General features: G+C 42.5%; 1 protein-coding gene across 3 annotated transcripts in view; it reads left to right on the plus strand.

The window, feature by feature from the left end:
* Window positions 1–2,614: 2,614 nt before the first annotated feature.
* The window catches only part of LOC132769175 (hyaluronidase-4-like), a 33,084-nt gene continuing 9,576 nt past the window's right edge, over window positions 2,615–26,122 (plus strand). Inside the window, exon 1 of one of the 3 annotated variants that reach the window (XM_060765857.2) lies at window positions 2,615–2,734. In XM_060765857.2, coding sequence (XP_060621840.2) covers window positions 2,694–2,734 — 41 coding nt within the window. In that variant the 5' untranslated portion in view covers window positions 2,615–2,693. Of the gene's footprint in view, window positions 2,735–21,518; window positions 21,952–26,122 lie in introns of those variants that run through there. The other 2 variants (XM_060765854.2, XM_060765855.2) reach the window with 2 other exon arrangements.

A 26,122-nucleotide genomic window follows, 5' to 3' on the forward strand; every position in this document is an offset into this window, starting at 1 on the left:
TCAGTGCTAATCAAGGTGATCAATTGCAACATTCACACTTGCATCCAGCAGACAAGAGTTCTTTCTCCCACCCTGAACATTCCACAGATAAAAAAAACCTCACTTGCCTAGTCTCCAACAAACCTCACAACTTCTGAATATGCCTGCTATAGATGTAGGGGAAACATCAGGACAGAATGCTTCTGGAACATGGTCATGCAGCCTGGAAAACTCACAGGAACCCAGTGATTCTGGCCATGAAAGCCTTTGACAACACACTGCATTGTCTTTGTTGGGAAGCTTCTTCAAAGCACTCCTGGCAGATGACCATCCAGCCTCTGCTTCAAACCCTCAGAGAAGGAGACTGCACTGAGATGCAAGGCATTCGATTGCCAGGCAGCTTGCCTTACCAATCCTCATCTTGCCAGTGGGGCCTGAATCTGCCCCCAATAGGTTTTGCCCTTGGAGAGCACCTTCAAAGTTTGGAGTCAAACCCAATGCAGGTTCACAACCACTCTGGCATGGGACTCACCAGATACCATGTCCCACCCTTGGTCTCTTTTGATAGCCAGTTTTCCCTCTTGCCAGCCTTCTCCCCTGGTGGTCTCCCTCCTGATGTCCTACATCTTAAAGAGCAGGACATGTTTAGCCTTCAGAAGTGAAGGCTGAGAGGAGACATGATAATAGCCATGTATGAATATGTGGTGGGATACCATAGGAAGCAAGCTTGTTTTCTGCTGCCCTGGAGACTAGGATGTGGAACAATGACTTCAAACCACAGGAAAGGAGATTCCACCTGAACATGAGAAAGAACTTCCTGACTGCAAGAGTTGTTCAGCAGTGGAACTCTCTACCCCAGAGTGTGGTAGAGGCTCCTTTTTTGAAGGCTTTTAAGCAGAGGTTGGATGACCATCTGTTGGGTGTGATTTTCCTGCTACTTGGCAGGGGGTTGGACTGGATGGTCCACGAGGTCTCTTCCAACTCTTTGATTCTATGATCTCCCACTGGGTGACCTTGGGCAAACCACACTCTCTCACCTTGGAGGAGTTTGAGGGCCATCCAAGGTCAGAAAGGGCTTGAATAAAGGCACATCAGAAAGCAAAGCCAGGCAAAAACAAGTCATGCCAGACTAATTTAATCTCTCTCTCTCTCTCTCTCTCTTTTTTTTTTGCTAGAGTTATAAGCTGGGTAGATGCAGGGAATGCCATGGATGTAGCATATCTGGATTTCAGTAACACCTTTCACACAGTACCTCATGATCTTCTGGCAAGCAAACTAGTCAAATGTGGCTAGGCAAAACTACGGTGAGGTGGATCTGTAATTGGTTAAATGAACGAACGCAGAGGATGATTCTCCCCAATGCTTCCTCTTCATCCTGGAAAGAAGTGACGAGTGGAGTGCCAGAAGCGGAGTTCTGTCCTGGGCCCAGTTTTGTTCAACATCTTTATTAATGACTTAGATGAAGGTTTATAAGGCAGGATCATCAAGTTTGCAGACAACACCAAATTGGGAGGGATAGCCAATGCTCCAGAAGACAGGAGCAGGATTAGATAGAAGGGTCAAAACTAACAAAATGAAGCTCAACAATGACAAATGCAAGATAGTCCACTTGGGCAGAAAAAACGAAATGCAAAGATTCAGAATGGGGGACAATGCCTGGCTCGAGAGCAGTACGTGTGAAAAGATCTTGGAGTCCCCATGGACAACAAGTTAAACATGAGCCAACAATGTGATGTGAAGGCAAAAAAAGCCAATGGGATGTTGGCCTGTATTAAAAGGAGCATAGTGTCTAGATCCATGGAAGTCATGCTACCCCTGTATTCTGCCTTGGTCAGACCACACCTGGAATATTGTGTTCAATTCTGGTGCCACAATTGAAGGGAGAAGTTGATAAGCTTGAATGTGTCCAGAGGAGGGCGACTAAAATGATCAAGGTTCTGGAGAACAAGCCCTGTGAGGAGCGGCTTAAAGAGCTGGGCATGTTTAGCCTGAAGAAGAGAAGGCTGAGAGGAGACATGATAGCCATGTATAAATATGTGAGGGGAAGTCATAGGGAAGAGGGAACAAGCTTATTTTCTGCTGCCCTGGAGACTAGGAAACGGGACAATGGCTTCAAACTACAGGAAAGGAGATTCCACCTGAACATGAGGAAGAACTTCCTGAGTGTGAGAGCTGTTCAGCAGTGGAACTCTCTTCCCGGAGTGTGGGGTAGGTTTCTTCTATGGAGGCTTGTAAACAGAGGCTGGATGGGCATCTGTCGGGGGTGCTTTGAATGCGATTGTCCTGCTTCTTGGCAGAATGGGGTTGGACTGGATGGCCCATGAGGTCTCATTCAACTCTATAGAATCATAGAGTTGGAAGCGACCTCAGGGGCCATGATTCTATGGTTCTATGATCCAACAGGTGAAGCCTCCTTCCTCCTTGGGCCTCCTCCCGGCCAGGCTGGACTTTGGGCCGAAGGGGCAAGGCAGCCTTTCTCTGTGGCTTCGTCAGAGGCCGTGACTCAGAGGTGTGCACATCCTTGACCTGTTCAAGGAGGCAGGAAGGTCCCAGGGCGTGGGTCCGCGCGGGTGAGGGTGGGGCGGGGGCGTGGCCTGCCACTTGGGGGCGTGGCCCTGTGCAGGTGAAAGGCGGCCCTTCCCTCCCAGGTGAGCAGTGCCCTCGCTGCCGGCTGCTCGTGGTCCAGCCCAGGGACGTCGGAGGCATCGGGAGAGATGAGCCCCAAACTCCGGAGCGGCGGCGGAGGCAGCGGCGGGTGAGAATCCTTCCCTCTCTTCCCTCTTTTCCCTCCTCCTTCTTTGTGGAGAAGCTTCTTCCTCTCGGCTGGTGTCTAGACTGACCCCCCGTTTTCCTTTCCCTCTCCCCTTGGGAGTTGTTTCCACCCCCACCCCCCCACCCCTTTTGTTTGGGGAGGTCGACTTTCTCACTCAGGCACATCCCGAGGTCTCCCCATGGCCACAGCATCCTCCCTCCTCCTCCTCCTTTCGGACAGTATCCCCTCAATGTCAGGGTGTCCCCCTTAACCTCTCCTTCAGGGCTTGGCTCCCCTTTTTCCCGGCGCGAAGAATCACCTGTTGCAGGAGCTCCCTTCAATGCCTGGCAGCCAGCGCCATGGAGGAAGTGCATTGCCCAAGGTTTTCATGGCCGGAATCACTGGGTTGCTGTAGGTTTTGGGGGGCTGTATGGCTATGATCTAGAAGCATTCTCTCCTGACGTTTCTCCTGCATCTGTGGCAGGCATCCTCAGAGGTTGTGAGACCTCACAACCTCTGAGAATGCCTGCCATAAATGCAGGCAAAGCGTCAGGAGAGAATGCTTCTAGAACATGGCCATACAGCCCCCAAAACCTACAGCAACCCTTTCTTCCTTTCTCCTGGCTTTTCTTGCCATCCTAGGCAGGCGCCTCTAGTCCATGCACTCAGTGTTTCCATTAACCAGGCACCTCTCATCAAGGCTCTTCATTATTATTATTATTATTATTATTATTGACACAAAAGCACAGTATGTCACAGCAAACGAGATCTATATGCTGGATTTCGTATCACAAAATCACAAGTCGAACACTTCCCAAGTGTCTAGGACTGTGTGATGTATTTTCAAATGATGCATGCAGATCCAAGTAAGGTGGCCTTTTGCAGTTGACAGATCGTGATTTTGTTTCCAAATGCCAGCTGAGATCTTTTGGCACAGCACCCAGTGTGCCGATGACCACTGGGACTACCTGTATTATTATTATTATTATTATTATTATTATTATTATTAGGAACACCACAAGATTAGTACATGGCAAACAAGATCACTATACTGGTTTTTGTATTTGATCACACATCAGACATTTCCCAAGTGCCTAGGAATATGTGATGGATAATGCGTGCAGATCCGAGTAGGGTGGCCTTTTGCAGCTGACAGGTGGTAATTTTGTTAGTGCCAATTGTTTTTAAGTGCAGGCCAAGGTCTTTAGGCACTGCACCCAGTGTGCCAATCACCACTGGGACCACCTTTACTGGCTTTACATGCCAGAGTCTTTGCAGTTCTATCTTTAATCCTCATATCGTGTTGTTGTTGTTGTTACTACTACTGCTACTACTACTACTAGCCATCCCCTGCCATGTGTTGCTGTGGAACAGTCTTTGTATATGTGGTTTTGTGTGTGTATATATGTGTATATATTTATTTTTGTTTGTGTGTGTGTGTGTATATATGTGTGTGTGTGGTTTTGTGCATGCATTGTAATGTGTTTTTTTTTTGCTTTTTAAATCCCTTCTGCTGTGTTTTTCAGTGTTTTTATGAGTGATGGTCATTTGTTGGCCAGATAGGTGTCTTGTGTCCAAAGTTGGTGTCAATTTGCCCAGTGGTTTTTGAGTTGTGTTAATCTCACAAACGAACATTATATTTTTATTTATATAGATGATGATGATGATGATGATGATGTTGATGATGATTGGGTTGCTGTGAGTTTTCCAGGCCATTCTCTCCTGATGTTTCACCCACATCCATGGCAGGCATCCTCAGAGGTTGTGAGGTCAGTTGGAAATTAGGCAAGAGGGGTTTATATATCTGTGGAGCATCCAGGGTGGGAGAAAGAACTCTTGTCTGCTTGAGGCAAGTGTGAATGTTGCAATTGGCAACCTTGATTAGCATTTAATGGTCTTGCAGCCTCAAGCCCTCACTGCTTCCTGCCTGGGGGGAATCCTTTGTTAGGAGGTGTTTCTCCGACCCCGAACATGCCACATATAAGTCAACCTCACTTGCCTAGTTTCCAACAAACCTCACAACCTCTGAGGATGCTTGCCACAGATGCAGGTGAAAAGTCAGGAGAGAATGTGTCTGGAACATGGCCATACAGCCCGGAAAACTCACAGCAACCCAGTGATTCTGGCCATGAAAGCCTCCCACAACACAGTTTGAAGTCAGCTTGCATGCATTGCAAATGACTTCAGCAACACACATCAAGGGCTTTAAACTAGGATAAGCAAAGTCTGGAGAATATTCTGAAATAGAGCTGAGGTGTAAACCTCATGGTGGAACTGATCAGGGGGCTGGTGCACCAGCAGCAATCTGTCCATGCACATTACAGTGGGTGGGTGGGGGTGGGGGTTAAAAAGCAAATCATCCATGGATGTGAAAGTGGATTCTCTGTGTCCTGGAAACAGTTTGAGGCCAACAACTGTGGTGCATATAAGCACCATCCTGGCTTCCAATCAGTTCCTGGGCTTCACATGTCATAATAAAAATTGCTTCCTTCTCTGCTGATTTCACACCGACCTGATGGTCTGTATAGATGTGCCTTAATCCAACACTCAGACTGCTACACTACATCTCCCAGTATTCTGTTCACATGGTTAGACTGGTCGACACTGTTGGATGTAAGAGTATAGTGTCTAGATCACGGGAAGCCATGATGCCCCTTTATTCTGCTTTAGTTAAACCTCACCTGGAATAAAACTGTGTCCAGTTCTGAGGATCACAATTCAAGAAGGACATTGACAAGCTGGAAGGTGTCCAGAGGAGGGTGACTAAAATGATCAAAGGTTGAAAGCAGACCCTATGAGGAACGTCTTAAAGAGCTGGGTATGTTTAGCCTGAAGAAGAGAAGGTTGAGAGGAGATATGATTGCCATGCTTAAATATTTGTATGGCCCACATAAGGAAGAGGGAGCAAGCTTGTTTTCTGCTGCCCTGCAAACTAAGAATATGAGTAGCAGACATAAGGAATAGCTGAGGGAGCTGGATATAGCTTGGAGAAAAGAAGGCTGAGGGGAGACATGACAGCCATGTTTGTAATCATGTCCCATTGAGGAGGGGGCAAACTTATGTTTTGCTGCTCTGGAGACTAGGACATGGAGCAGTGGATTGAAACGGTAGGGAAAAATATTCCATGTAAACATTAGGAAGAACTTTTTTACTTTTAGAGATGTTTGGCAGTGGAATATGCTGCCTTGGAGTGTGAGAAAGTCTTCTCTCCAGAGGTAGAGGCTGAGTGGCCATCAGGTGTGTTTTGAGTCTGTGTTTCTGCATGGCTGGTCTGGATGGTCTTTGTGCTCTCTAACAACTCTATAATTCAATACCCTTCTCAACTCAGTGCTCTTTATTTGTTATTTGTTATCGTTATCATCATTTAATTATAGAGCACCATCAATGTCCATGGTGTTTTACAAGGAAGACAACCTAAAATCTTAAGCCCTCTCAAAAGTGTGTGTGTGAGACACATGCACAGACAAAAGGAAGGAAAGAAGAAAAAATATACAATGATACCATTTTAATGTTAAAAAAATAGGCTGGTATCATATCCTGGAAGGACTGGTTTACCGATGAAGAGATATCAAAAGTATTATAGCATAAACAAAACAAAGTGCCAAAAAATCTTAGCAGCATGTTTATTTATTTTTTATCCTTATCTTCTCTCCAATATGCCAAGATACCAGGACGCTGCCTAAATAAACTCAGTTTTAAGACCATTTAAAAGTTGAAAGAAGGGAAGGATTAATTGTTGAAGGCTTTCATGGCTGGAATTGTTGTAGGTTGTTTCAGGCTGTATGGCCATGTTCTAGAGGCATTCTCTCCTGACGTTTCGCCTGCATCTATGGCAAGCATCCTCAGAGGTTGTGAAGTCAGACCTCACAACCTCTGAGGATGCCTGCCATAGATGCAGGCGAAACGTCAGGAGAGAATGCCTCTAGAACATGGCCATACAGCCCAAAAAAACCTACAACAACCCAAAGGATTAATTTTCAAAAGTTTTATAAAAGCTGAAGAATTAAAAAAATAAATATTGCTACATATTTTGTACAAGTTTGGGCAAAAAATGCTAGCCATCTTGCCTTGGCCATACTGGACTGCAACTCAGATCATCTTGAGCCACATACACAAGGTGCGAAAAGGTTATCGGGTGAATTTTCTGTACAACATCTGCAACACCCACCCAAGGATTTCATGCATTTTGAATGTTAGTCAGTGTTGCCTGTGAAAGCATGTGACAAACTCTTTAAGGAATGCCATGCCACTAATAGTCTAATCTACTTAATAATGCTCTGATTAGGTGAAACAATTGAGTGCAAATGCTTAGATCCTGGGGCACACTCCCCCACTTTGGGATTTTCTTTCTCCCCGACATTACATGCCATCCTTGGTCAAAAGCCTTTACTTAAGAGCATTGCACATATTCACAGAGATTTCCACACCTGGAACAAACAGGGTGAGGACAGAGAGACGCCTATGCCTAACAAAAGGCCAAAAGCTATTTTCCATTTCATTATTCCTACAGCCCTCAGGAATACCACTGATTTTTGTCAGTTGACTTTTTATTGATAGCTCATGAGAATTTTTTAGTTTAATTTGCTCCATTTACCTTGAGAATCACATCAAATGGAAGGGTCCCATGAGATCATCTAGTCCAATCCTTTGCCAATGCAGAAATAAACCACTAAAGCATGACAGATGGCCATGTTGCCTGTTTTAAAATCTCCAGCAAAAGGCAGTCCGTGGCCTTTTGAATAGTCCACTATTACAGAGCCATGATGAGTTAAGTTCTTCCTGAAGTTTGGTGAGAATCTCTTTCCTTGTAACATGAAACCATGAGTTTGGGGTCTGTCCTCTGGAGTAGCAGAAACAGGAAATAGCTTTCTCCATATTTTATTTAGTTTGCCATCATGAAGTGCTGTTTTCTTAAATCCAACAACTTGTCTATCCACTTCAAAATGGACTTGTGGCACAATTTTAGCAAAATGCAAATGGTTGCTTCACTTACACCATCAACAGGTACATGACTGGTGTATCACAAATAAAACAAAATTGGGAGTCATCACAAGTTGACTAAAATCCTCTGTTGCCATGAACCTGCCAGTTAGCCTGTCTCTCTTCATCTCCTTTGTACAATAACCTACTTCAACCCAATGGTAGCTTCCATGTCAGTGGCAGGGTGATTTGCTTTGCTTTTTAGCCTGAACTTTGAGGGAACTATCCAAGGCACCGAGAACAGTAACTCCGAGGAGGCTGGGCACATTGGTTAGCTTCTTTATATTTCAGACTAAAATTCAAAGTGGATTTGCCTTTTGCTTACATTGGAAGCACCCATCCTGCTCTTCCATGTGTATCCTACACAGGGGTGACATAAAGAGTGCTCTTGAATTGCACCCACAAGGACTTCAAGCAAAAAACAATACCCCTTAGAATCATAGAGTCGAAAGAGACCACAAGGTTCATCCAGCCATGCAGGAATACATAACCAAAGCACTCCCGACAAATGGCCATCTAACCTCTGCTTTAAAACCTCCAGAGAAGGAGACTCAACCAAGCTCCGAGGCAGCATATTCCAGAGGCAAACAGTTCCTATCATCAGGAAGTTAATAATAATAATAATAATAATAATAATAATAATAATAATAATAATCTTATATCCCACCAAATCTCCCCAAAGGGACTCAGGTGGCTTACATATGGGTCAAGATGCATTGCCCACAAAACATAAAAGCAAAACAATCCATTTAAACAAAAATACAATTAAAATAAGAGCATAGCGAAATATAACAATCCAGATAAAACACAATTAGATAAAACATAAGAATATAAAACAGCAACATTGAAACTCAGAACAATGCTCAGCAAAACCAATAACCAGTAATACAATGGACGTGACCAGGCAATAAAAAGGGGTGGGCATGGAATAGTGCAAAGCAGCATACCATAGGGCTGGGGTATTGGATGAAGTGCAGAGAATGAAATATTATCAGTTGACCTAGGGAATGGGCATTTATAACAAGGGCCTAGCCATTCTCAAATGCTAGCTGAAACCTCCAGTTCTTCCAAATGTTTAGATGTACTGACCTTAGCAAATTTATATTTAGGGGCTTTTGATTCCAGCATGCCACAATAAGGATGGCCAATGGTTGTGGCATGCTGGGACTTGTTACCCAAACACCCAAATTTTTCAAGGATCTGCTTTTGAGCCTTACCGTTCCACCTCATTGTGAGAATGAAAGAATTTCCAGGCTTAAAAGAGTTTGTTGTACTTTTAGCAACTTTGCTAAACTAAGGTAATGACAACAACTTGTTTTGCCTGGCTTAACTTTTGAAGCCGTCGACTGTTCAGTTCCTTCCAAATGTTCCAATTTAGCAGAGACAGTTCTTGTTAATTCTCTATCATCCCACTTTTTCAGCTACTTTTAAAATGTTGGAGTTTCTTTTTCCTCCTCCCACTTTCCCCCCTTTTCAAAGTAAATTGTACTCAGCAGGTGGGAAAGAGATGGCAGAATCTCTTGATTCTTAGAAAAAAGCCAGTTTGTTGCTGCCTCTCTCCTAGCTTGTCTGTCTTTTGCTGATTAGTAACTTTTGCCATTTTGACCACATTTCTATATTGTTTGGTCACACATGTCCCAATTTCCTCTGTGAAATGTTGGAAGGTGTGTTGGTATAATGATGAGCACTAATGGGCAAGCCAGTTCATGATTTGTTTAGCTGTATGGACTTATGCAATTCCTGTGTCAGTTTGTTAAGCTTGGAACAATTGCTTTTTTGAATGTGTAGATTTCCATAAGCAGCTTGGTCATACTGGACAAGAATTCTGGGAATTGTAATTTTGAAAAAAAAATCGGCTGTGCTCTTCTGGAGTGTGCTTTCATTGGTCTGATAGTTTATTTCTCATTCTTTGCATTTGCCAGTTTGCTGCCTAACCTTTATACATCTCTGTGAGTGAATACATTTTATTTTGTGTGGATGTATGTGTTTGAGGGTACCTGATAATCACAGCTTAGCACCTTAAGCTTGGAGACCGTCTTTGAAGAATTAGTGTCAGTTGCCTTGAAAGGCAAAAAATGAAACTGACTGAAGCAGTGGTGTATGCCGTCATTGCTAAAGGGATGGAGAACTGCAGTAAATGAACAGAGTGAAATAATTCCTGTCTGAAACTAATCTGATCTGAAATCCAGCTCCGCTCTGCTGTCCTTGCATCCTCTCCCCCATCCCATTCCCTGTATTCTTTAATGTTCAGTGGATTCTTGGATGCCTTTTATGGTTTGTTTACTTCCACATATGTAAAAAGTGTCTTGCCGTGCAATTAGAAATGCCAGAATAGTTCAGAGAATGGGGTTCATTATCATGGTCTCCAGTGGATGGCTTGCCTATGCAAATTTTTTTATAGAAAACAGAAAGGACTTGGATGGTATACTATAAGCATGGCGTATTACTTAATTGCTCAGCAGTATGTTAGGACGTGAATATTTCTATTAATATGGATGCAAGGTGCAAAGCTTGCTCTTCCAGTTATGCTCCTGTGTGTGGAATGCTTTATTATAACCTACTTAGGGTGAAAAAATTATTGCAAATTAGAAAGAACAGTGTGAAAGTGGTAGAGAGAAAAGGGGAAAGAGGGAGAATATCTAGACTTTCAGGTAACAGTTATTGGCTTCAGTCAGGTATTTGGCAAAGCTGAGAGTTGTCTTGTTTTCCCTGTCAAACAAGTTGCCACGACTGGACCACCAAGTCTTAAACCAGTTTAGTGCTATGTTGGATAGAATCATCTTCCTAGAGAGGAAATACTTATGACCTAAGTTTGACTCAAGTAAGGAAAAGGCAGAAAAACTGGTTGGCTTCTTCAGATTGTTTATGGTTGAAGGTGAAAGTTACTGGTTTAAACTAACCATGCCTTTTTAAAAACAAAGATCTGGAAGATTTTAAAATGCTCTGTTACTAGAATACTGAATGAATAAATGTTGCTCCCAACTATAGTATGTTTTGATCATAGAGTGCAAATATTCAACATGTTCAGTTTAGTGTCCCCCCCCCCCCCAAATTTGTGACCCTGAAATGGTTGCTTATTGATATTATAGCAGTCATATTAGACACTGATTGATGAATCATAGAGCTGGATGAAAAAGCCTCATGGGCCATTGAGTCTAGCACATCAATGGAGGATCTCCAACTCAAACAGGTATGTCAATCTCATTTTTATGAGGGCCACATCAGCCTTATGGTTGCCTTCAAAGAGCAGTTTGTAATTGTAAGACCGTATAAATGTAACTACGTTTCCCTGGCTTTGAAAGCCCCACAGACCAAACTTTTCATGAATGAGGCTTTGAATGTAATATCAATTACAATCTGGTACTATTCAGGGTTGGAGTGGAGGGGATCAGCCACGAAAAACAATGGTCTTATTGAGGACTGGATTGTAAATTTTTAGTTCAAATAATCATTTTGCTATCATGATACTCAACCATGATTCTCAGGTTGAAGCAGGAAAGCTACCATACATTCAGCAAGTCCTACTAGACCTTTAGTAAAGGTAAAGGTTTTCCCCTGACATTAAGTCCAGTCGTGTCTGACTCTGGGGGTTGGTGCTCATTTCCATTTCTAAGCCGAAGAGCCGGTGTTGCCCATTGACACCTCCAAGGTCATGTGGCCAGCATGACTGCAAGGAGCGTCGTTACCTTCCCGCAGAAGCGGTACCTATTGATCTACTCACATTTGCATGGTTTCAAACTGATAGGCTGGCAGAAGCTGGGGCTAAGAGTGGGAGCTCACGCCGCTCCCTGCAAGGAGTGCCATTACCTTCCTGCAGAAGCGGTACCTATTGATCCACTCACATTTGAATGTTTTCAAACAGATAGGTTGGTAGAAGCTGGGGCTAAGAGCGGGGGCTCATGCTGCTGACTGGATTGGAATCTGCAACCTTTTGGTCAGCAAGTTCAGTAGCTCAGCACTTTAACCCACTGCACCACCGGGGGCTCCTACTAGATCTATACACATCTCTAAACACAAAACATAATATTCTGTAATTGGTATGTTTTCTGTACCAGAAGAATGTCAGCAACTGGAATTTTGGTGAAATGCCTCTCTCAACCCAGGCAAAATTCAAAATTAAAAGTGTGTTCCCCTGGGATTCCCTTTAAGGCATAGAGTTGCCATCAGCGTGCACACTGTTGTCTGCAATCCCAGACATATGCTGTTATTTCTCTGATAGCTCTAGTCTACACAAAAATACTCCTTTCCTCTTCAAGAGAAGCCACTCCGCCATCTTGCCATAATGGGACCTGCAAAATATTGAAAGTTGCTTTTACCTCATTTGTTTGTTTTAAACATTGTCACCCATGTATGACTTTATCCATATCAGCAAAGTCTAGTCATATAGCTTTAATTATTTGTGTGCCTGTGTGCCTGTGCCTTCTATTCACCTGTCAACTTATGGCAACCACATTAATTTTGCAAGTTTTCCTTGTCAGTCCCCTCTCCAAGAGCTATCTAGGCTTGGCCTTGCTTAGCTTCCAAGTTCAGACAGGATCTTCCCTCATTATTTAAGAATATTAATAATATAAAAAGCCATGGTGGATTGGATTACATGTCTAAATAGTCCAACATTATGTTCATACAATGAGCAGTCAGTTGCCAGTAGGAAACCTTATCACGTTTGCTTCCCATATTTCCCAATTGGTGTATAGAGGAAGGTTGTGATATATTTTGTTTATTTAAGTACTATTTTGGGATTAGTTATTACAAGTTATCAATGTTGTTTTACTTATTGTTTGATTTGATTTGTTCTTCCTCTGTTTTATCATGGCTTTGAATGTTTGCCACTTCTGTCTGGAAACCGCCCTGAGTCCCCCTAAGGCAATAGGGTGGGTTATAAATAAAGATTATTATTATTATTATTATTATTATTATTATTATTATTATTATTTGATACATAACAAGATTAGTACACAGCAAACAATATCCCTATGCTATCTTTTGTATTTGATCAAACATCGGACACTTCTCAAGATTGTGTGATGTATCGGCAGATAATGCATGCAGATCTGAGTAGGGTGGCCTTTTGCAATTGACAGATGGTAATTTTGTCAGCACCGACTGTTTTTAAGTGCAGGTCAAGGTCTTTAGGCACTGCACCAAGGGTGCCTATCACCACTGGGACCACCTTTACTGGCTTATCCCAGAGTCTTTGCAGTTCTATCTTTAAATCCTTATATTGTGTAAGCTTTTCCAGTTGCTTCTTGTCAATCCTACCTAGGATTGCAACATTGACAATCCATACTTGTTTTTATTGAAAGATTTAAAAAGTTACATTAAAGTTAAGAAAGAGAATTAAGATAAAAAGGATGGAATAGAAACACAAAATGTGTCAAGAAAACAGAATGAAACATAGAAAGGAAGAAAAAAAGAATAAAAAAGAAAGAAAAGTCCTTGACTTCCCATCAATATTCAATCAGCTACAAACACTAACATAGGTGTCATCCTCCAGGTTTCTTCTTCTTTTCTCAAGCAAAAACACTTTTCAAATTAGCCTTCAAAACTTAAAATAGATAAACCCTTTTCTTCTTCATGCAAAAAGTCAAATCAATTTTTTTCTCCGTGTCCCTTGTTTTAATAAGCAGGTTAATTTATCCACTTCTGCCCAATCCATCATTTTAATCATCCAATCTTCTGTTGTTGGTGCTGCTGAGTTCTTCCATTTCTGTGCATAAAACAATCTAGCTGCTCTGACCATATATTGCAACTGTTTTAATATATTCTAACATATTTCCAAGACCAGTATGAATTCATCTACGAAATGGACTGCTTACTTGTTTCCTGATGTAGCGGTATATGGGGAAAGCACGAGGGAACCAGAAGGTTAGGAGCATTCATGGTCCCAGGCAGCCCATGCCAGGTCAGGTCTTCTGTTCTCAGTAAATTCCCTCCAGTCAGTACAGCGCAGCACGAGAACCAATAGCATCTGCTATATGAAATGAAGATTTCAGATCAGCACCACAAAAATAGGTACAAATAAATGGCTTCTGGACACACTACATATATTAGTATTTGAGTCCTCACAATTTCTCATATACGTAAGAAATGTCCTCACAAGAGTTTCCCAGTTTCAAGGAACTGATTTTCTTTAGCATTTTTTTTCATATTTTTCTTGGGTAGCTCCTCAAGTGTCGCTTAAGTATTGCCCAAGTAATTCTTAAGTATTACTTAGCTTTTCTGCAAACTCATTTTAGAAGTACTGACTTCCTTGTTGCTGTTAACCTCCATGAATTCGAAACCTCCAAGTCACCTTATCCTCAAAAGCCCTGCTTAGGTCTTGCAGACTCAGGGCTGTAGCGTTGTTGAATAAATCTCTCCATGTGAAATGTGCTCTTCCTCTTTTCCAATTGCTTTTTACCTTCCCAAGCATGAATGTCTTTTCTAGTGTGTCATGTCTTCTCATGATATGACCAAAGTCGGAATGCTTCGGTTCAGCCATCTTGGCTTATGGGGAGAGTTCAGGGTTGCTTTGCTCTAGAATCCATTTATTTGGGTTTGTTTTTGCTTTAGTGGTCTTTAGCATCCAGGTGCAATGGGTTAAACTCTTATGCTGGCTGAACTGCTGACCTGAAGGTCTGCGGTTCAAATCCCTGAGACAGGGTGAGCTCTCATTTGTCAGCTCCAGCTTCCCATGCGGGGACATAAGAGAAGCCTCCCACAAGGATGGTAACACATCTATGCGTCCCTGGGGCAATGTCTCTGCAGATGTCCAATTCTCTCACACCAGAAGCAACTTGCAGTTTCTCAAATGGCTTCTGACACAATAAAAAAGTAGCATCTATAGAATTCTTCACAAAAAAAAAAAAAAAAGGATTTTCTTCCTATCAGTTTTCTTCACTTTTTAGCATTGCGTCTTGCCTCACAAGGGCATGCAATCCCACCACCACAAAAAGGTAGTGCTGTGGTGGGACTGACTTCCTTAACATTGTTTCAAGCATTGCTTTTACCCTTCAGGACTATAGGCTAGCTGCTTGACGGCACGAAAGGAGCGGACATAAAATAAAATAAAATAAAATAAAGAGGCAGGAGGCTCACGGACCAGATTTTCATCCTTGCGGCCCACTGGTGGTCCATGGCCCACAAGTTAAGAACCACTGATCTATATTAACCAATAGCATAGAGACTTTGAGGGGGAAACTTTATACAAGAATTACGATTAGCACCAAGTGGCCAATCATGATACAATTTTTATAATTAATGGTTTCTTTTTTTCTAAATACTGTATATAAATAATCAAAAAAATATTTAAGCTTTCCTGTGTTCTTCCAGTGCAATTTATGGAAAGAAAATTTGCACTAAAGGTTTACCAGATCAAGAAAACACATAGTTTTGTCTGTCCTTTCCTATAGTTTATGAGTTTTTAAAATGCCATCATTTATAGTACAAGAAAAAAGAAAAAACAATCATAATGCAAATGACCATGTTGAACATGCGCTGAATGCTAGCAGTGAAAACTGAGATGGCCTTGAAACAGCCATTTGTATATCAGCACAGAAACTCTTCTCTGTTCAATACGTGAAGTTAATGAAGAAGCTGCAGGGGGTATTCATGCCACTGAACAACACATTATATCTATGCCAAGTGAATCCCAGGAAATTGCTTTTGTCCTGATTAAAGTATAAATAAATCATGAATGCATGTCTGATCAAATTTAAATTAGTGATACTTTTGGATCAAATATAGCTGAACCTATTTGTCTTTTTAGGACTCTCTTGAGATGTTAAGGTTTCTGTGAAAGCAGTTTACATGAGGTTGAGATTCTGCCTTGGGAACATATCATAGTTTCACACAGATGTTTCCCTATCCCACACCCCTTCAAAAACTCTTTCTAGCTGCTGTCACCTACACAACAGAGCCCATTCCTAATGCCGGAGAGCAGGTAATGGTGGAGAAGTACCATCTTGCTCTTTTCCTATAACTAGATGCATAGCAATAGGAATCCTTCACCTCTAAGGTTTCCTCTCCAGGTCCTTGAAGGTGTCAGATATCTACCCACTAGTTGGTAACTAGCCTCGCAGAGGGCCTAACAACAGCTAAAACATGGCATTGGGAATAATTTTTTGTCATTGTGTGGTTGGTAGAGGATTCTGATCTGTGCCACCCTCTCCCCCGCTGAATGAGTTGTGCAGGTGTAAGTTAGGGCCAACATGGGTTAGGTTACTAGGAGATGAAGTTTCACTTCTCAGATACCCACCGGGTGATTTTGGACAACCACACACATTCAGCCTCTGAGAAAAGCTAGGGCAAACCACCTGCGACCTGTTGGTCTTGCCGGCACAAGGGTTTAATGTATTGCGCCAATGGGGGTTGCTCTCATATGGGGTGAGCAGAGTGGATCCTCAATAAGTGTTCAGTTATGGATATGGCTACTGAACTGCTGTAGTGCCTTGGCTCTTGAGTTAAAATGACTGAGTCCATATACACCGCCCATGTGCCAGTACATAGCCAGCGACTTCCAGATTACTCAGTCCTTTCCTGTCACCACTTGCCAATCACCATGGGACTTGTGTTGGTTTTGGTTTACTTGGAAAATACCTGTGCATGAGTTTGTTTTATGAGTGGAAACTGGTGCACAAAGACCAACACATAATCTTCACAGGGGAAAAATGAAACGGTTTGATCAACAACAAATTGCCTAACAATCTAATACAGCCTGGCCCGCTTTCTACTCATTCCTGGTCTAAATGACTAGGGCTTCTAGTGGGACACTTTCCCTATTCTCATTGTCTAAGGCTGCCACTGATGCACCCAGGAACTTCATTCCTCAAAACACGTGCTCTTAGCACCTACCTTGGCGACTTTTTAACAGAAGCCCATCTCTCAGGAATACTTGAAATGTATGTTCCTGCATGACAGGGGAGTAGACTACATGGCCTTTGATGCCCCTGCCATCTATGACTTTATGAACTAGAAGGCTTCCTCAACTTGGCTCCATATACCTCCAGGTTTATGGTGCTTTTATCCCCCCACCTCCCATCACCTCTGCTGGTTGCTTTAAAGTGGTTATCATCTGATAGTGAAAAGTTTTGATAGGCCATTCATAAAGTAGGGACAGTAAAAGGAACTAAGGCTGTGCTTCTACAGTTCATTTGAGGAAAGTAGCTTTGGCCCTGGAGGTTGGATTCCAGGGACTTCGAACTGCCTCATTTCAGCTTCCTATCCTAGCCATCTCTCCCATACCAAGTCTTCTAGTGCAGAAAATATTTGGAGCCTGTTTGCTTGGCAGTTTTCTGGTACCCAGGAGGAGAAACAAATAACTTCTAAATCTCTCTCATATTTCTTAATGGTACTGGATTGTGTAATGAACCACAGCAGGTGGAATGATGCACACCGGTATAGCTTTCAGGAAATTGCACATCTCCAAGCTCCTGTGGATCCTCCTTTAACTTAACCTATTTGAGAGGGAGATTTCCGGATGCCGGTCTTTGGAGTAAACAAAATCCCACCAGAGCTACATTATCTCCAGGCCGTTAACTCAGCTATGAATGGCTGAGAACCAGTGGGAGCAGTCTGGTAAAAAGGAAGGACTCTGATGCTGGCAGTGGCGTGAGCTAGCTTCCAGATGCCAGCCTGTCGCTCGCCAGTCTCTGTGACAGACGAGCCATCTGCATGGGGAGCAGCACATGGATGCAATGATAACAGGGGGCATAAAGTATACACTGTAGCTGCCATATGGAACAAAGCTTCTGGACCATTTTAATTTTTGCACAAAAGGGAGTTTTCTAACAGTCATCACTTCTTCACTCATCACTGGAGAGAGAGGTAGAATTTGTCTCCTTTGAGGGAAAACTGGTTAAAAATACAGAAGCATGGACACACATCTGATGCCTTAGTCAGGTAGTTAAAACCAAACAGATAATCTAAAGCAGTGGTTCTCAACCTGTTGGTCCCCAGGTGTTTTGGCCTTCAACTCCCAGAAATCCCAGCCAATTTACCAGCTGTTAAGATTTCTGGGAGTTGAAGGCCAAAATATCTGGGGACCAACAGGTTGAGAACCACTGGTCTAAAGGGTTCCAGTTCCCAGTCCCAGCTCACAAATTGTGCTGGTAAGGCAGATGTTTTGTGCGAAAAGGCCTATATTGAGCTCTCTGGTGTTTGCTTGTTTGTTTGTTTTGCTACCAGTCAGACTACAGGCAATACTGGGCTAGGATAAACCATTGACCATACTGGGCTACATGGAACAATAGCAAAAACATAAATGTTAGGTGGAAAATGTAGTCCAAAAATACCTTCCTCCATCTTGTGGACTGATGGGGTAAAAGGCAGCTCTTTCACTCTTATGATTCTAGTGCTGAGTAAACTTTTGGGATCCAGCAATATAGTTCCAAAATTCAGACTTTTCTATTCTTGAATTCTCCTCTTTTCTTCATAGTCTCTTTGATTCACTCTTTGAGAGTTCTGCTCTTCCTTCCACACAAATTGTTAGTTTTATTTCCTGATTGGTCCTCTAAGGATGTAAAGAATTTGTCACTGAATGCCTCACGGGGTTTTTTTAAAAACATATGTCAGGTTTTTCTTGGAAATTTTGCTCAGAGGGGAGTTGCTTTTGCCTTCCCCTGAGACTGAGAGCATGTGACTTGCTCCAAGTCACCTGGTGGATTTTCATGGCCAGATCTGCAAATATTTTTTGTCCTTGGCTAGAAAGTGTGTCTCAACTGAACACAAGGAAGGCAGGTCACAACGAGACAGCTTGAAGTTTTTGGAAGCCAATATTTTGAGGCACTCCAGCAAAAAAATGGTTAGACCTGAAGGTCTTTCTGTTTATGTTTTTTTTTTAAAAAAAAAAAATCCTTACGGCTGGATTTGTATGCACATGTTTGTCTTGTTTAACTTGTTTCATCCCTTGCCATGCCAATCCAAACTATCTCTTCTTTTTCATACACATGTTGAAGATTTCTATTTTTTTACATGAATGATATCAGAACAATTGCAGTTATGCACCAACTGTCTGATACATTCACTCCAACATGGAGCTCACATGTACAGGACTGTTGTGCTGGCAAACAGTTGTGCAGTGGCACAGGTTCACTGTTTCTTTAAACCTAATCAGCACACCATTTGCCTTTTAAAAATAAAAATAATGAAGTGCTACAGAAAATGATCCTTCATTTGCAGACTCTCCTCCTCCCTTGTGCAAACATTGTAAGTATAGTAAAAGTAAAGGTTTCCCCTAAGATTAAGTGTCCGACTCTGGGGGGGGGGGGGGGGGGGTTATGCTCATATCCATCTATAAGCTGAAGAGCCAGCGTTGTCTGTAGACACTTCCAAGGTCATGTGGCCGCCATGACTGCATGGAGCACCATTACCTTCCCACAGAAACAGTAGCTATTGATATACTCACATTTGCATGTTTTCAAACTGCTAGGTTAGCAGAAGCTGGGGCTAAAAGCAGGAGCTCACCCTGCTCCCAGGATTTGAACTGCTGACCTTTTTTGTCAGCAAGTTCAGCAGCTCAGCGGGTTAACCTGCTGCACCACCAGTATGATATATACTTATATTATAAGTATATTGCAGGGAAAAAAACTGTATCCTGGAAACTAGCTAGGATAATTTTTAAAATGTCAAATTGGAGAAAGAATCAGAATTATTTTCATTTCATTGCCTCTCATCTTTTTGTAGAAATAAGCTCAGTGGTTTTTGTTGAACTTGTGTGTGTATTGACATCAGGTGAAATGAGAAGGTCACAGGAAATATGGAGTTTGTATGTAAAACTAAAGCTTAGAGTTACTTTTTGAGAAGTAGGAGTGATGTTTCAAGGTATTTCTCTTCTTCCTTTGGGAATAATTTATTAGGATGTGTCACTAAGGAAGTATAGTATCATGAAGTTCTTCAGGAAGCTCTGACAGAGAAGCAGGGCTTCTTTGAGGAGCAGTTTGGCCAGCTCTACCCCTTTCATTTTGGGGCATTTTTTCCATATGACCAGATGGTATTTAGTCTGAGAGACTCATCAGAGATCCAAACAACCAGTTGAAATATCTCTGGCCAACATTGGCTGCCAGCTTTGCTTTAGAAATTAGTTAGAAACATTCTTGTGTTTCAGACCTTTCTAAGGTTGATGGCCTTCCTGCAGCACAAATGCAAAGGATTTGGGGGGAACTGCACTGTACTTTCATCTGTAAAATAACTGAAGGTGTTTAGTTGGTACTTTGCTTCCTGAGCTAGAGCCAACATGGCATCTTTCCAAACTACCGTTCTCTGTGTGTTTGATAGGGCCATCACTTGGGGGGGGGGGGGGCATCCCTAGGAATGCCATGTTGTGTTCTTGAGTGGCTTCAAGTTACTTCCAATGCATGGTGACCCCAAGACATCTCTATCACAGGATTTTCTGTGTAAGATTTATTCAGACTTGCCTTCCTGTGAGGCTGAGAGAATGTGACTTACTCAAAGCCACCCAGTGGGTTTCTGGGGCTGAACAGAGATTCAAATTCACACTGTGCCTCTAGGAATGCCATACCACCACCAATTGTTCCCATCCTATTTTTCTCCACCCCATTTCCATTGCCCCATGCTGCCTGGCATAGGTTCAATTCACTCTGGTGATTGGTAAATATGTCCTTGATTATTTTCACAAAGCTCTCAGCTCTAATGGTAACATTACTTACTGGAAAAAGCCAAAAGTATTTTTCTTTCTGAGGCAAAAGAGGAAATCTGCCTCACTGCCTGCCATCACTGGTACACTCAAATAAAGCTGCATAGTACCCACAATATGCCACATTATCTTAACATGTGAGGCAGAAATTCCCACAAGCACCTCTAGAATCATAGAATCATAAAGTTGGAAGAGACCTCATGGGCCATGCAGTACAACCCTCTGCCAAGAAGCAAGAAAATTGCATTCAAAGCACCCCTAGCAGATGGCCATCCAACCTCTATTTAAAAGGCCTCCACCACACTCCTTATTCCTGCCAATAAAAACACAGTAGTAACAACATTTGACAGTGGAATATGCTGCCTTAGAGTGTGGTGGAGTCTCCTTCTCTAAGGGTGGTGGTGAATCTCTATCTCCAAAATAAGTTCTTTACAGTTCAGACAAAAACCCAGAGTGGATTCAGTATCCTGATGGCATAGAAGCCACCAGTTTCACTGACAAGAAAGGTGGCTGAAAAAAAAATTGGTGATTGAAATTTTCCAAATCTAAATTTGTCTTCATATTAGGGATAAAAATAGCAACAACAATAATAATATGAAATTAGTATTTTGAAAACTATTTTGAATGTATCAAGTAACACTGTAGTTCTCTTCATGCTGGGATCTGTTGCATATCTGGGAGAATTTCCTTCTGGCTTTTTTTTGGAAGGATTTCTCTTTTTTTTGGAAGGATTTTGATACAGAAAGGTCAGCTTTTTCCCCCCTATGTAAAATGGTTTCTGCTCAGAAATCCAGAAAACAACATGTCAACTTAATGGAGCACAATTCATGTCTTACTGTCTCATTTTCCTGTCGTTATTTGCCTAGCCAGTGTGACTTTGAGCCCATCAGTGAGACCTTTGTCAGTCTTCATTCTAATGCTTGGAGGCTAGAAGCCATTTAAAGCACTGATATAGTCAATCAATTTTTTTTTAATGTTTGTAAATAGGGGTGTCTCAGCTGATGTTTTGGAGGTTCAGTCTGCACATCATAGCTGCCTCTTGGTACGAAAGGAGTTAGTAAATGTTGAGGAAGGAGGGTGCAGGCTGTTTCTGTCAGTCAATTGCCAAGCACCAACTAGTCATTGAAAGGGCCAGAAATGTAGTAGAGTTTCTTTCTGACTGAATGAACACAACACACACAGTTGCCCCAACGAAGCACGAGGTTCGTCTGGAGGAGGTGCTCATAAACACAGCTGCTCAACGAGCACACAGACATGGACTGTACCACTGGCAAAGCAGGGGAGAGCAGCCACAGGTAGTTCCCCTCCCCGCCTATTCTCTTGGTCTAAGGGACACCTCCTGGGCACTTGGAGGATAAGACTGAGATGCAAAACGCATCTGGATGGGAGGCAAGTGAGAGGCTCTCGGGCACCTTGGGCATCCTGAGGAAAAAGGCAGGGGGGCTGAGCTAAAGCAGACCCACTAAGGGAGATGGTGTAGCAGGTGCCCTGATATTGTGCCAAGTCTGAGCCTGGATCTAAGGAGGAAGGCAGAGCGTTGGAGTTGGCAGGGTGCCGCTAGGAGGAGTTGGAGGCAGAGACCGGGTCCCATGGCTGCAAAACTCTTCAGGTAAGTGGCTCTTTCTCACAGAGAGATTCCTGTGTTTTTCAGAACAATTGTTTTTGTAAAGCTCTGTTTTGGAAAGCAAGGGAAAATATTCAGGATTGTCTTGGACAGTTCCAGGGTTCACCTGTCAGAGCAAACAGTGGCATTTTAACCCTTCAGCCTGAATGTGGAGTTACGGGAAATCTAAAGAGGAAGGTTCTTATTTCTTAGAATTTGAATATTTTGGGTTGCAGGCATGGAAGTCTGCCACAAGTTCTTCAGGATTTTGAAATTCAGGACAAGCTCCACTTTTTGTCTTAGTTTACTTTTGCTCATTTGTGTGAGTTTCGGCAAATGAAAATAAGCAGTGCTGGAAATAACAAACGGCATAAGGCTGGAAAAGGGCTCAGAGAATGAACACTTTCTGATGCGAGCAGCTGGAACATCGAAACCCTAAGGGAAATTCCTGTCCCATTCCTTTCAAAATATATCCCCCCCCCCAACCCGCTTGTAAATGGGAATGTGCACTGCTAGAATGTGTTTTCTAATTTTCCTATAGTTTTCATCCTGTAATTCACAGTAGTGCTTGCCAATAGATAATGATAGTCTAAAGAGGCTCTGCATTTTTGACCGACTTTCTTCTCTCTGGAAAGCTGTAGTTAAAACACTGCCTGTTTTGTTTAGCAGAGGAGTGTTAGAGAGGTAATAATTCTTATGTTAAGAATATACCTTGTTTCTGGTATGACACAAGTTGCTGAACAGAGCAAAATCCTGCTGCTTCGAGAGGCAAAGGTGTTGAATGCGTTGGGTTGATTAACTTGGCTTGATTCATGTCCCAAATTATTATCTTATAAGAAAGTACTCATTGAAAGGCAACATTAGGGATTTCTTTACTTGGCTGTCTGCAAAGTCCTCATATAGCTTGGTCTTTACATTTCATATCATCCTGTGCTAAGAATGTCCCATCTCCACTTCTCATTATGCTGCTTTTGATGGATTTTCAGGCAGCAGTGTAATGTTAATTCTTTTGAAAGGATGTGCTCAGAGAGATGTCCAGCAGGCTAAGAGCTTTATGGAAAATGGGGGCATGGGGACTAATCTTGCATATTTGTAATAGTCACATCAGAAATTCCACCTGGATTTACAATTTACAGAATCAATAGCTGCCCAAAGAGATGATGTGATGGCTCTCTCTAAAGAAATGGACTCTGAACACTCTCCTATACACTAGAGACCCATTCCATAGTGGCTAAAAACATGACCCCGAGGAGGGGAGCACTACATCCTTGCAAAATTGATCAGGTTTTAAATGGATGACCAACTTTAACAAACAGTCTGTTTACACAGAAACCGAAAGCCACATCAGCACAGCAAACTTGAGAGCCCAGGCATCTTCTTTAGGAAGCAATTGATGAGACAGGGAGTGACATGTCCCCCAGCATTCCACAGATGAAAATTAGGACATGGAATGACCAACATCAGAGCATTGCTGGACACAAATATATTCACCAGAGAATAAGACCCACTGGACTCATGGAAGCTTACTTCTGAGTGTGTATAATTGCATTGTAATTTAGAATAATAGAATCATAGAGTTGGAAAAAAATCCTCGTGAGCCATCCAGTCCAACCCCCTGCCAAGAAGCATGAAAATCACATTCAAAGCATCCCCAACAGATGGCTATCCAGCCTCTGTTTAAAAGCCTCCAAAGAAGGAGCCAAAGAATGGAATATTGCCATGCTTAGAGATCAATCTTATACAAAGAAACTCTCTCCTTTTCTCTCACATACACGTGTACGTGAATACACATTGGCACATCTTTTTCATGAAATGAACACACACACAACATATCTCCCTGCTCCTGTGTCACACTCATTTCATCACTTCTTTCTCATCCAGATGCACAATACTTTACATCTGTCTCCTGTCCATCACTATCTGACCAATGCCTTCTAGTTGTCCCATTATTATTATTTTTGTCGTGTCAGGAGCAACCGCTCCTGTTGTGAGAGAACTGGCCGTCTGCAAGGACGTTGCCCAGGGGACGCCTGGATGATTTTTGATGTTTTATCATCCTTGTGGGAGGCTTCTCTCATGTCCCCGCATGAGGAGCTGGAGCTGATAGAGGAAGCTCATCTACCTCTCCCCGGATTCGAACCTGCGACCTGTCGGTCTTCAGTCCTGCCGGCACAGGGGTTTAACCCACTGCGCCACCGGGGGCTCCAGTTGTCCCATTTCCCTCCATCAAAACAGATACAGATAAATCTAGGTACCATCGCATTTTGCCAGTCTAACTCATGATTTTTCTGAGACAATGACTGGGGCAGAGAAGAAAAAAGATTTTGCTATGATTTTCCTGGGGGAAAAAGTTGTCCCATTTCCCCCCAGGAAAATCACAGCAAAATCTATTTTTTCTCTGCCCCAGTCATTGTCTCAGAAAAATCATGAGTTAGACTGGCAAAATGCGATGGTACCTAGATTTATCTGTGTCTGTTTTGATGTGCAATGCTGTTCACGTGCTGTGAGAATCCTTTAAGAGAGGGTCAGGGGCCAAGAATGTGCAAGGAACTATGAGCTAGATTGTGCTTTGAGTTATCAGTAGGTGGCCTTATTTGAATCTGGGGTGGGGAGAGTACTTACAATGCCATGCAGGGTGAGGATAATGCATAATTTCAAAGAGAGAGCCCTGTTATTCTGTTTGAGAAACTGGAAATATGCATGCTTATAATTGTCAAAATGAAAAGTGAAGAGGGATTGCAAGCCTCTCTAGTTCAACACCTGCTGAAATACTCTCTTCTACATAATAATAAAAGGTATGTGATCCCTCTCTGTTTTACACTCTGGCAATCCTATCTGCTTCAAAACTTAACTGCACAGCCATAGCTTTTGGCAATTTGCAATCCATGCAACTTCTAGTGTTTCCTGGAACAGAAAATGCACCTCTGGATCCACCACAGTTGTGTACTTTTATTTTAAGCACTGCTGATGTGAAAACTTAGGAAAAATAATGTTTCTGGACTGTAGCTCCCAGAATCTAGCGGCCATAGTTTCTGATGTTTGTGGGAACTGAAACCCAAAAAACGCATGGATTATTTGCTCTGTAATCTTCTCAAAAATTAAAGAAAACAAGAAATAATGAAGAAAAATGGAAAGAAGGAAGGAAGGAAGGAAGGAAGGAAGGAAGGAAGGAAGGAAGGAGGGGGGGGTGTCCCAACTATGGCAGTAGGCATCCACATTTACCACTCCTAGTATATATCTCATATAGCTTATATATCATTCTGTCCTCAAATCAGTAGGCTGCCTTCCCGCATTTGCAAGAAGCTGAATTAATGGCCAAATGAACAGCCATATAACCCAGAATATCAAGGCAAATAAACCATAATATCTGAACTAGATTATCTGTCCACACTGCCATGTAATCCAGTTCAATGTGGATTTTATACAGCTGTGTGGAAGGGTCCTCAAAGAATGGACTAGAAGCAGGAAATCTCCTGAATTCTTCTCTGAGAGCTCACTGGGTGGCCTTAGCATAGCCCTTCTCCTAGTCTTAGCCTCTGATCTGCAAAATGGGGGTAGTCATGCCAGCTGCTTACAGTAGGGGTACTCTATGGATTACTGAGAAGCGCTTTGTACACTTAAAGAGAAAGCACTATAATTAAATGCTGCAGCTATTATTATTATTATTAAGAAAACTCGTATATGGATGTGAGCTACATGCAAACATCTCTCTGTGCAGATGGAAATCATGCCAAAATGCAAAAGGATATTTAGCAGCACCCCTATTTAGCTAGAGCAAGGGTAGGAATCCTTCAGCCCTCCAAATGGTATTGAACTGCAGATCCCACAGCCCTAGTCAGCACAATCAACAATAAAGCATGCTGGTTGTTGCAGTCCAACAACCTCTCAGGAGCCACATGATTCACATTTCTAGTAAATGAATTGTTATATCTGAGACTGAAATATTGATCTAATATGTTACCCCTAAATGCTGGAAGTGAAGACAAGGCTAAAGTATTTCTAGTTTGAATAGGATTTCAATCTATCCTACCTGCTTCTATGAAATATCTAGTGCTAAGGGCTGTGATGTCCACAGAAGAAATCTTAGTATTGTATCCAGTGTTTTGTCAGGAGCCCCCAGTGCCACAATGAGTTAAGCCCTTGTGCCGGCAGGACTGAAGACACACAAGTCGCAGGT

Source organism: Anolis sagrei, chromosome 2 (genome assembly GCF_037176765.1).
Source record: "Anolis sagrei isolate rAnoSag1 chromosome 2, rAnoSag1.mat, whole genome shotgun sequence".
In the NCBI taxonomy this organism is placed as follows: Eukaryota; Metazoa; Chordata; class Lepidosauria; order Squamata; family Dactyloidae; genus Anolis; species Anolis sagrei.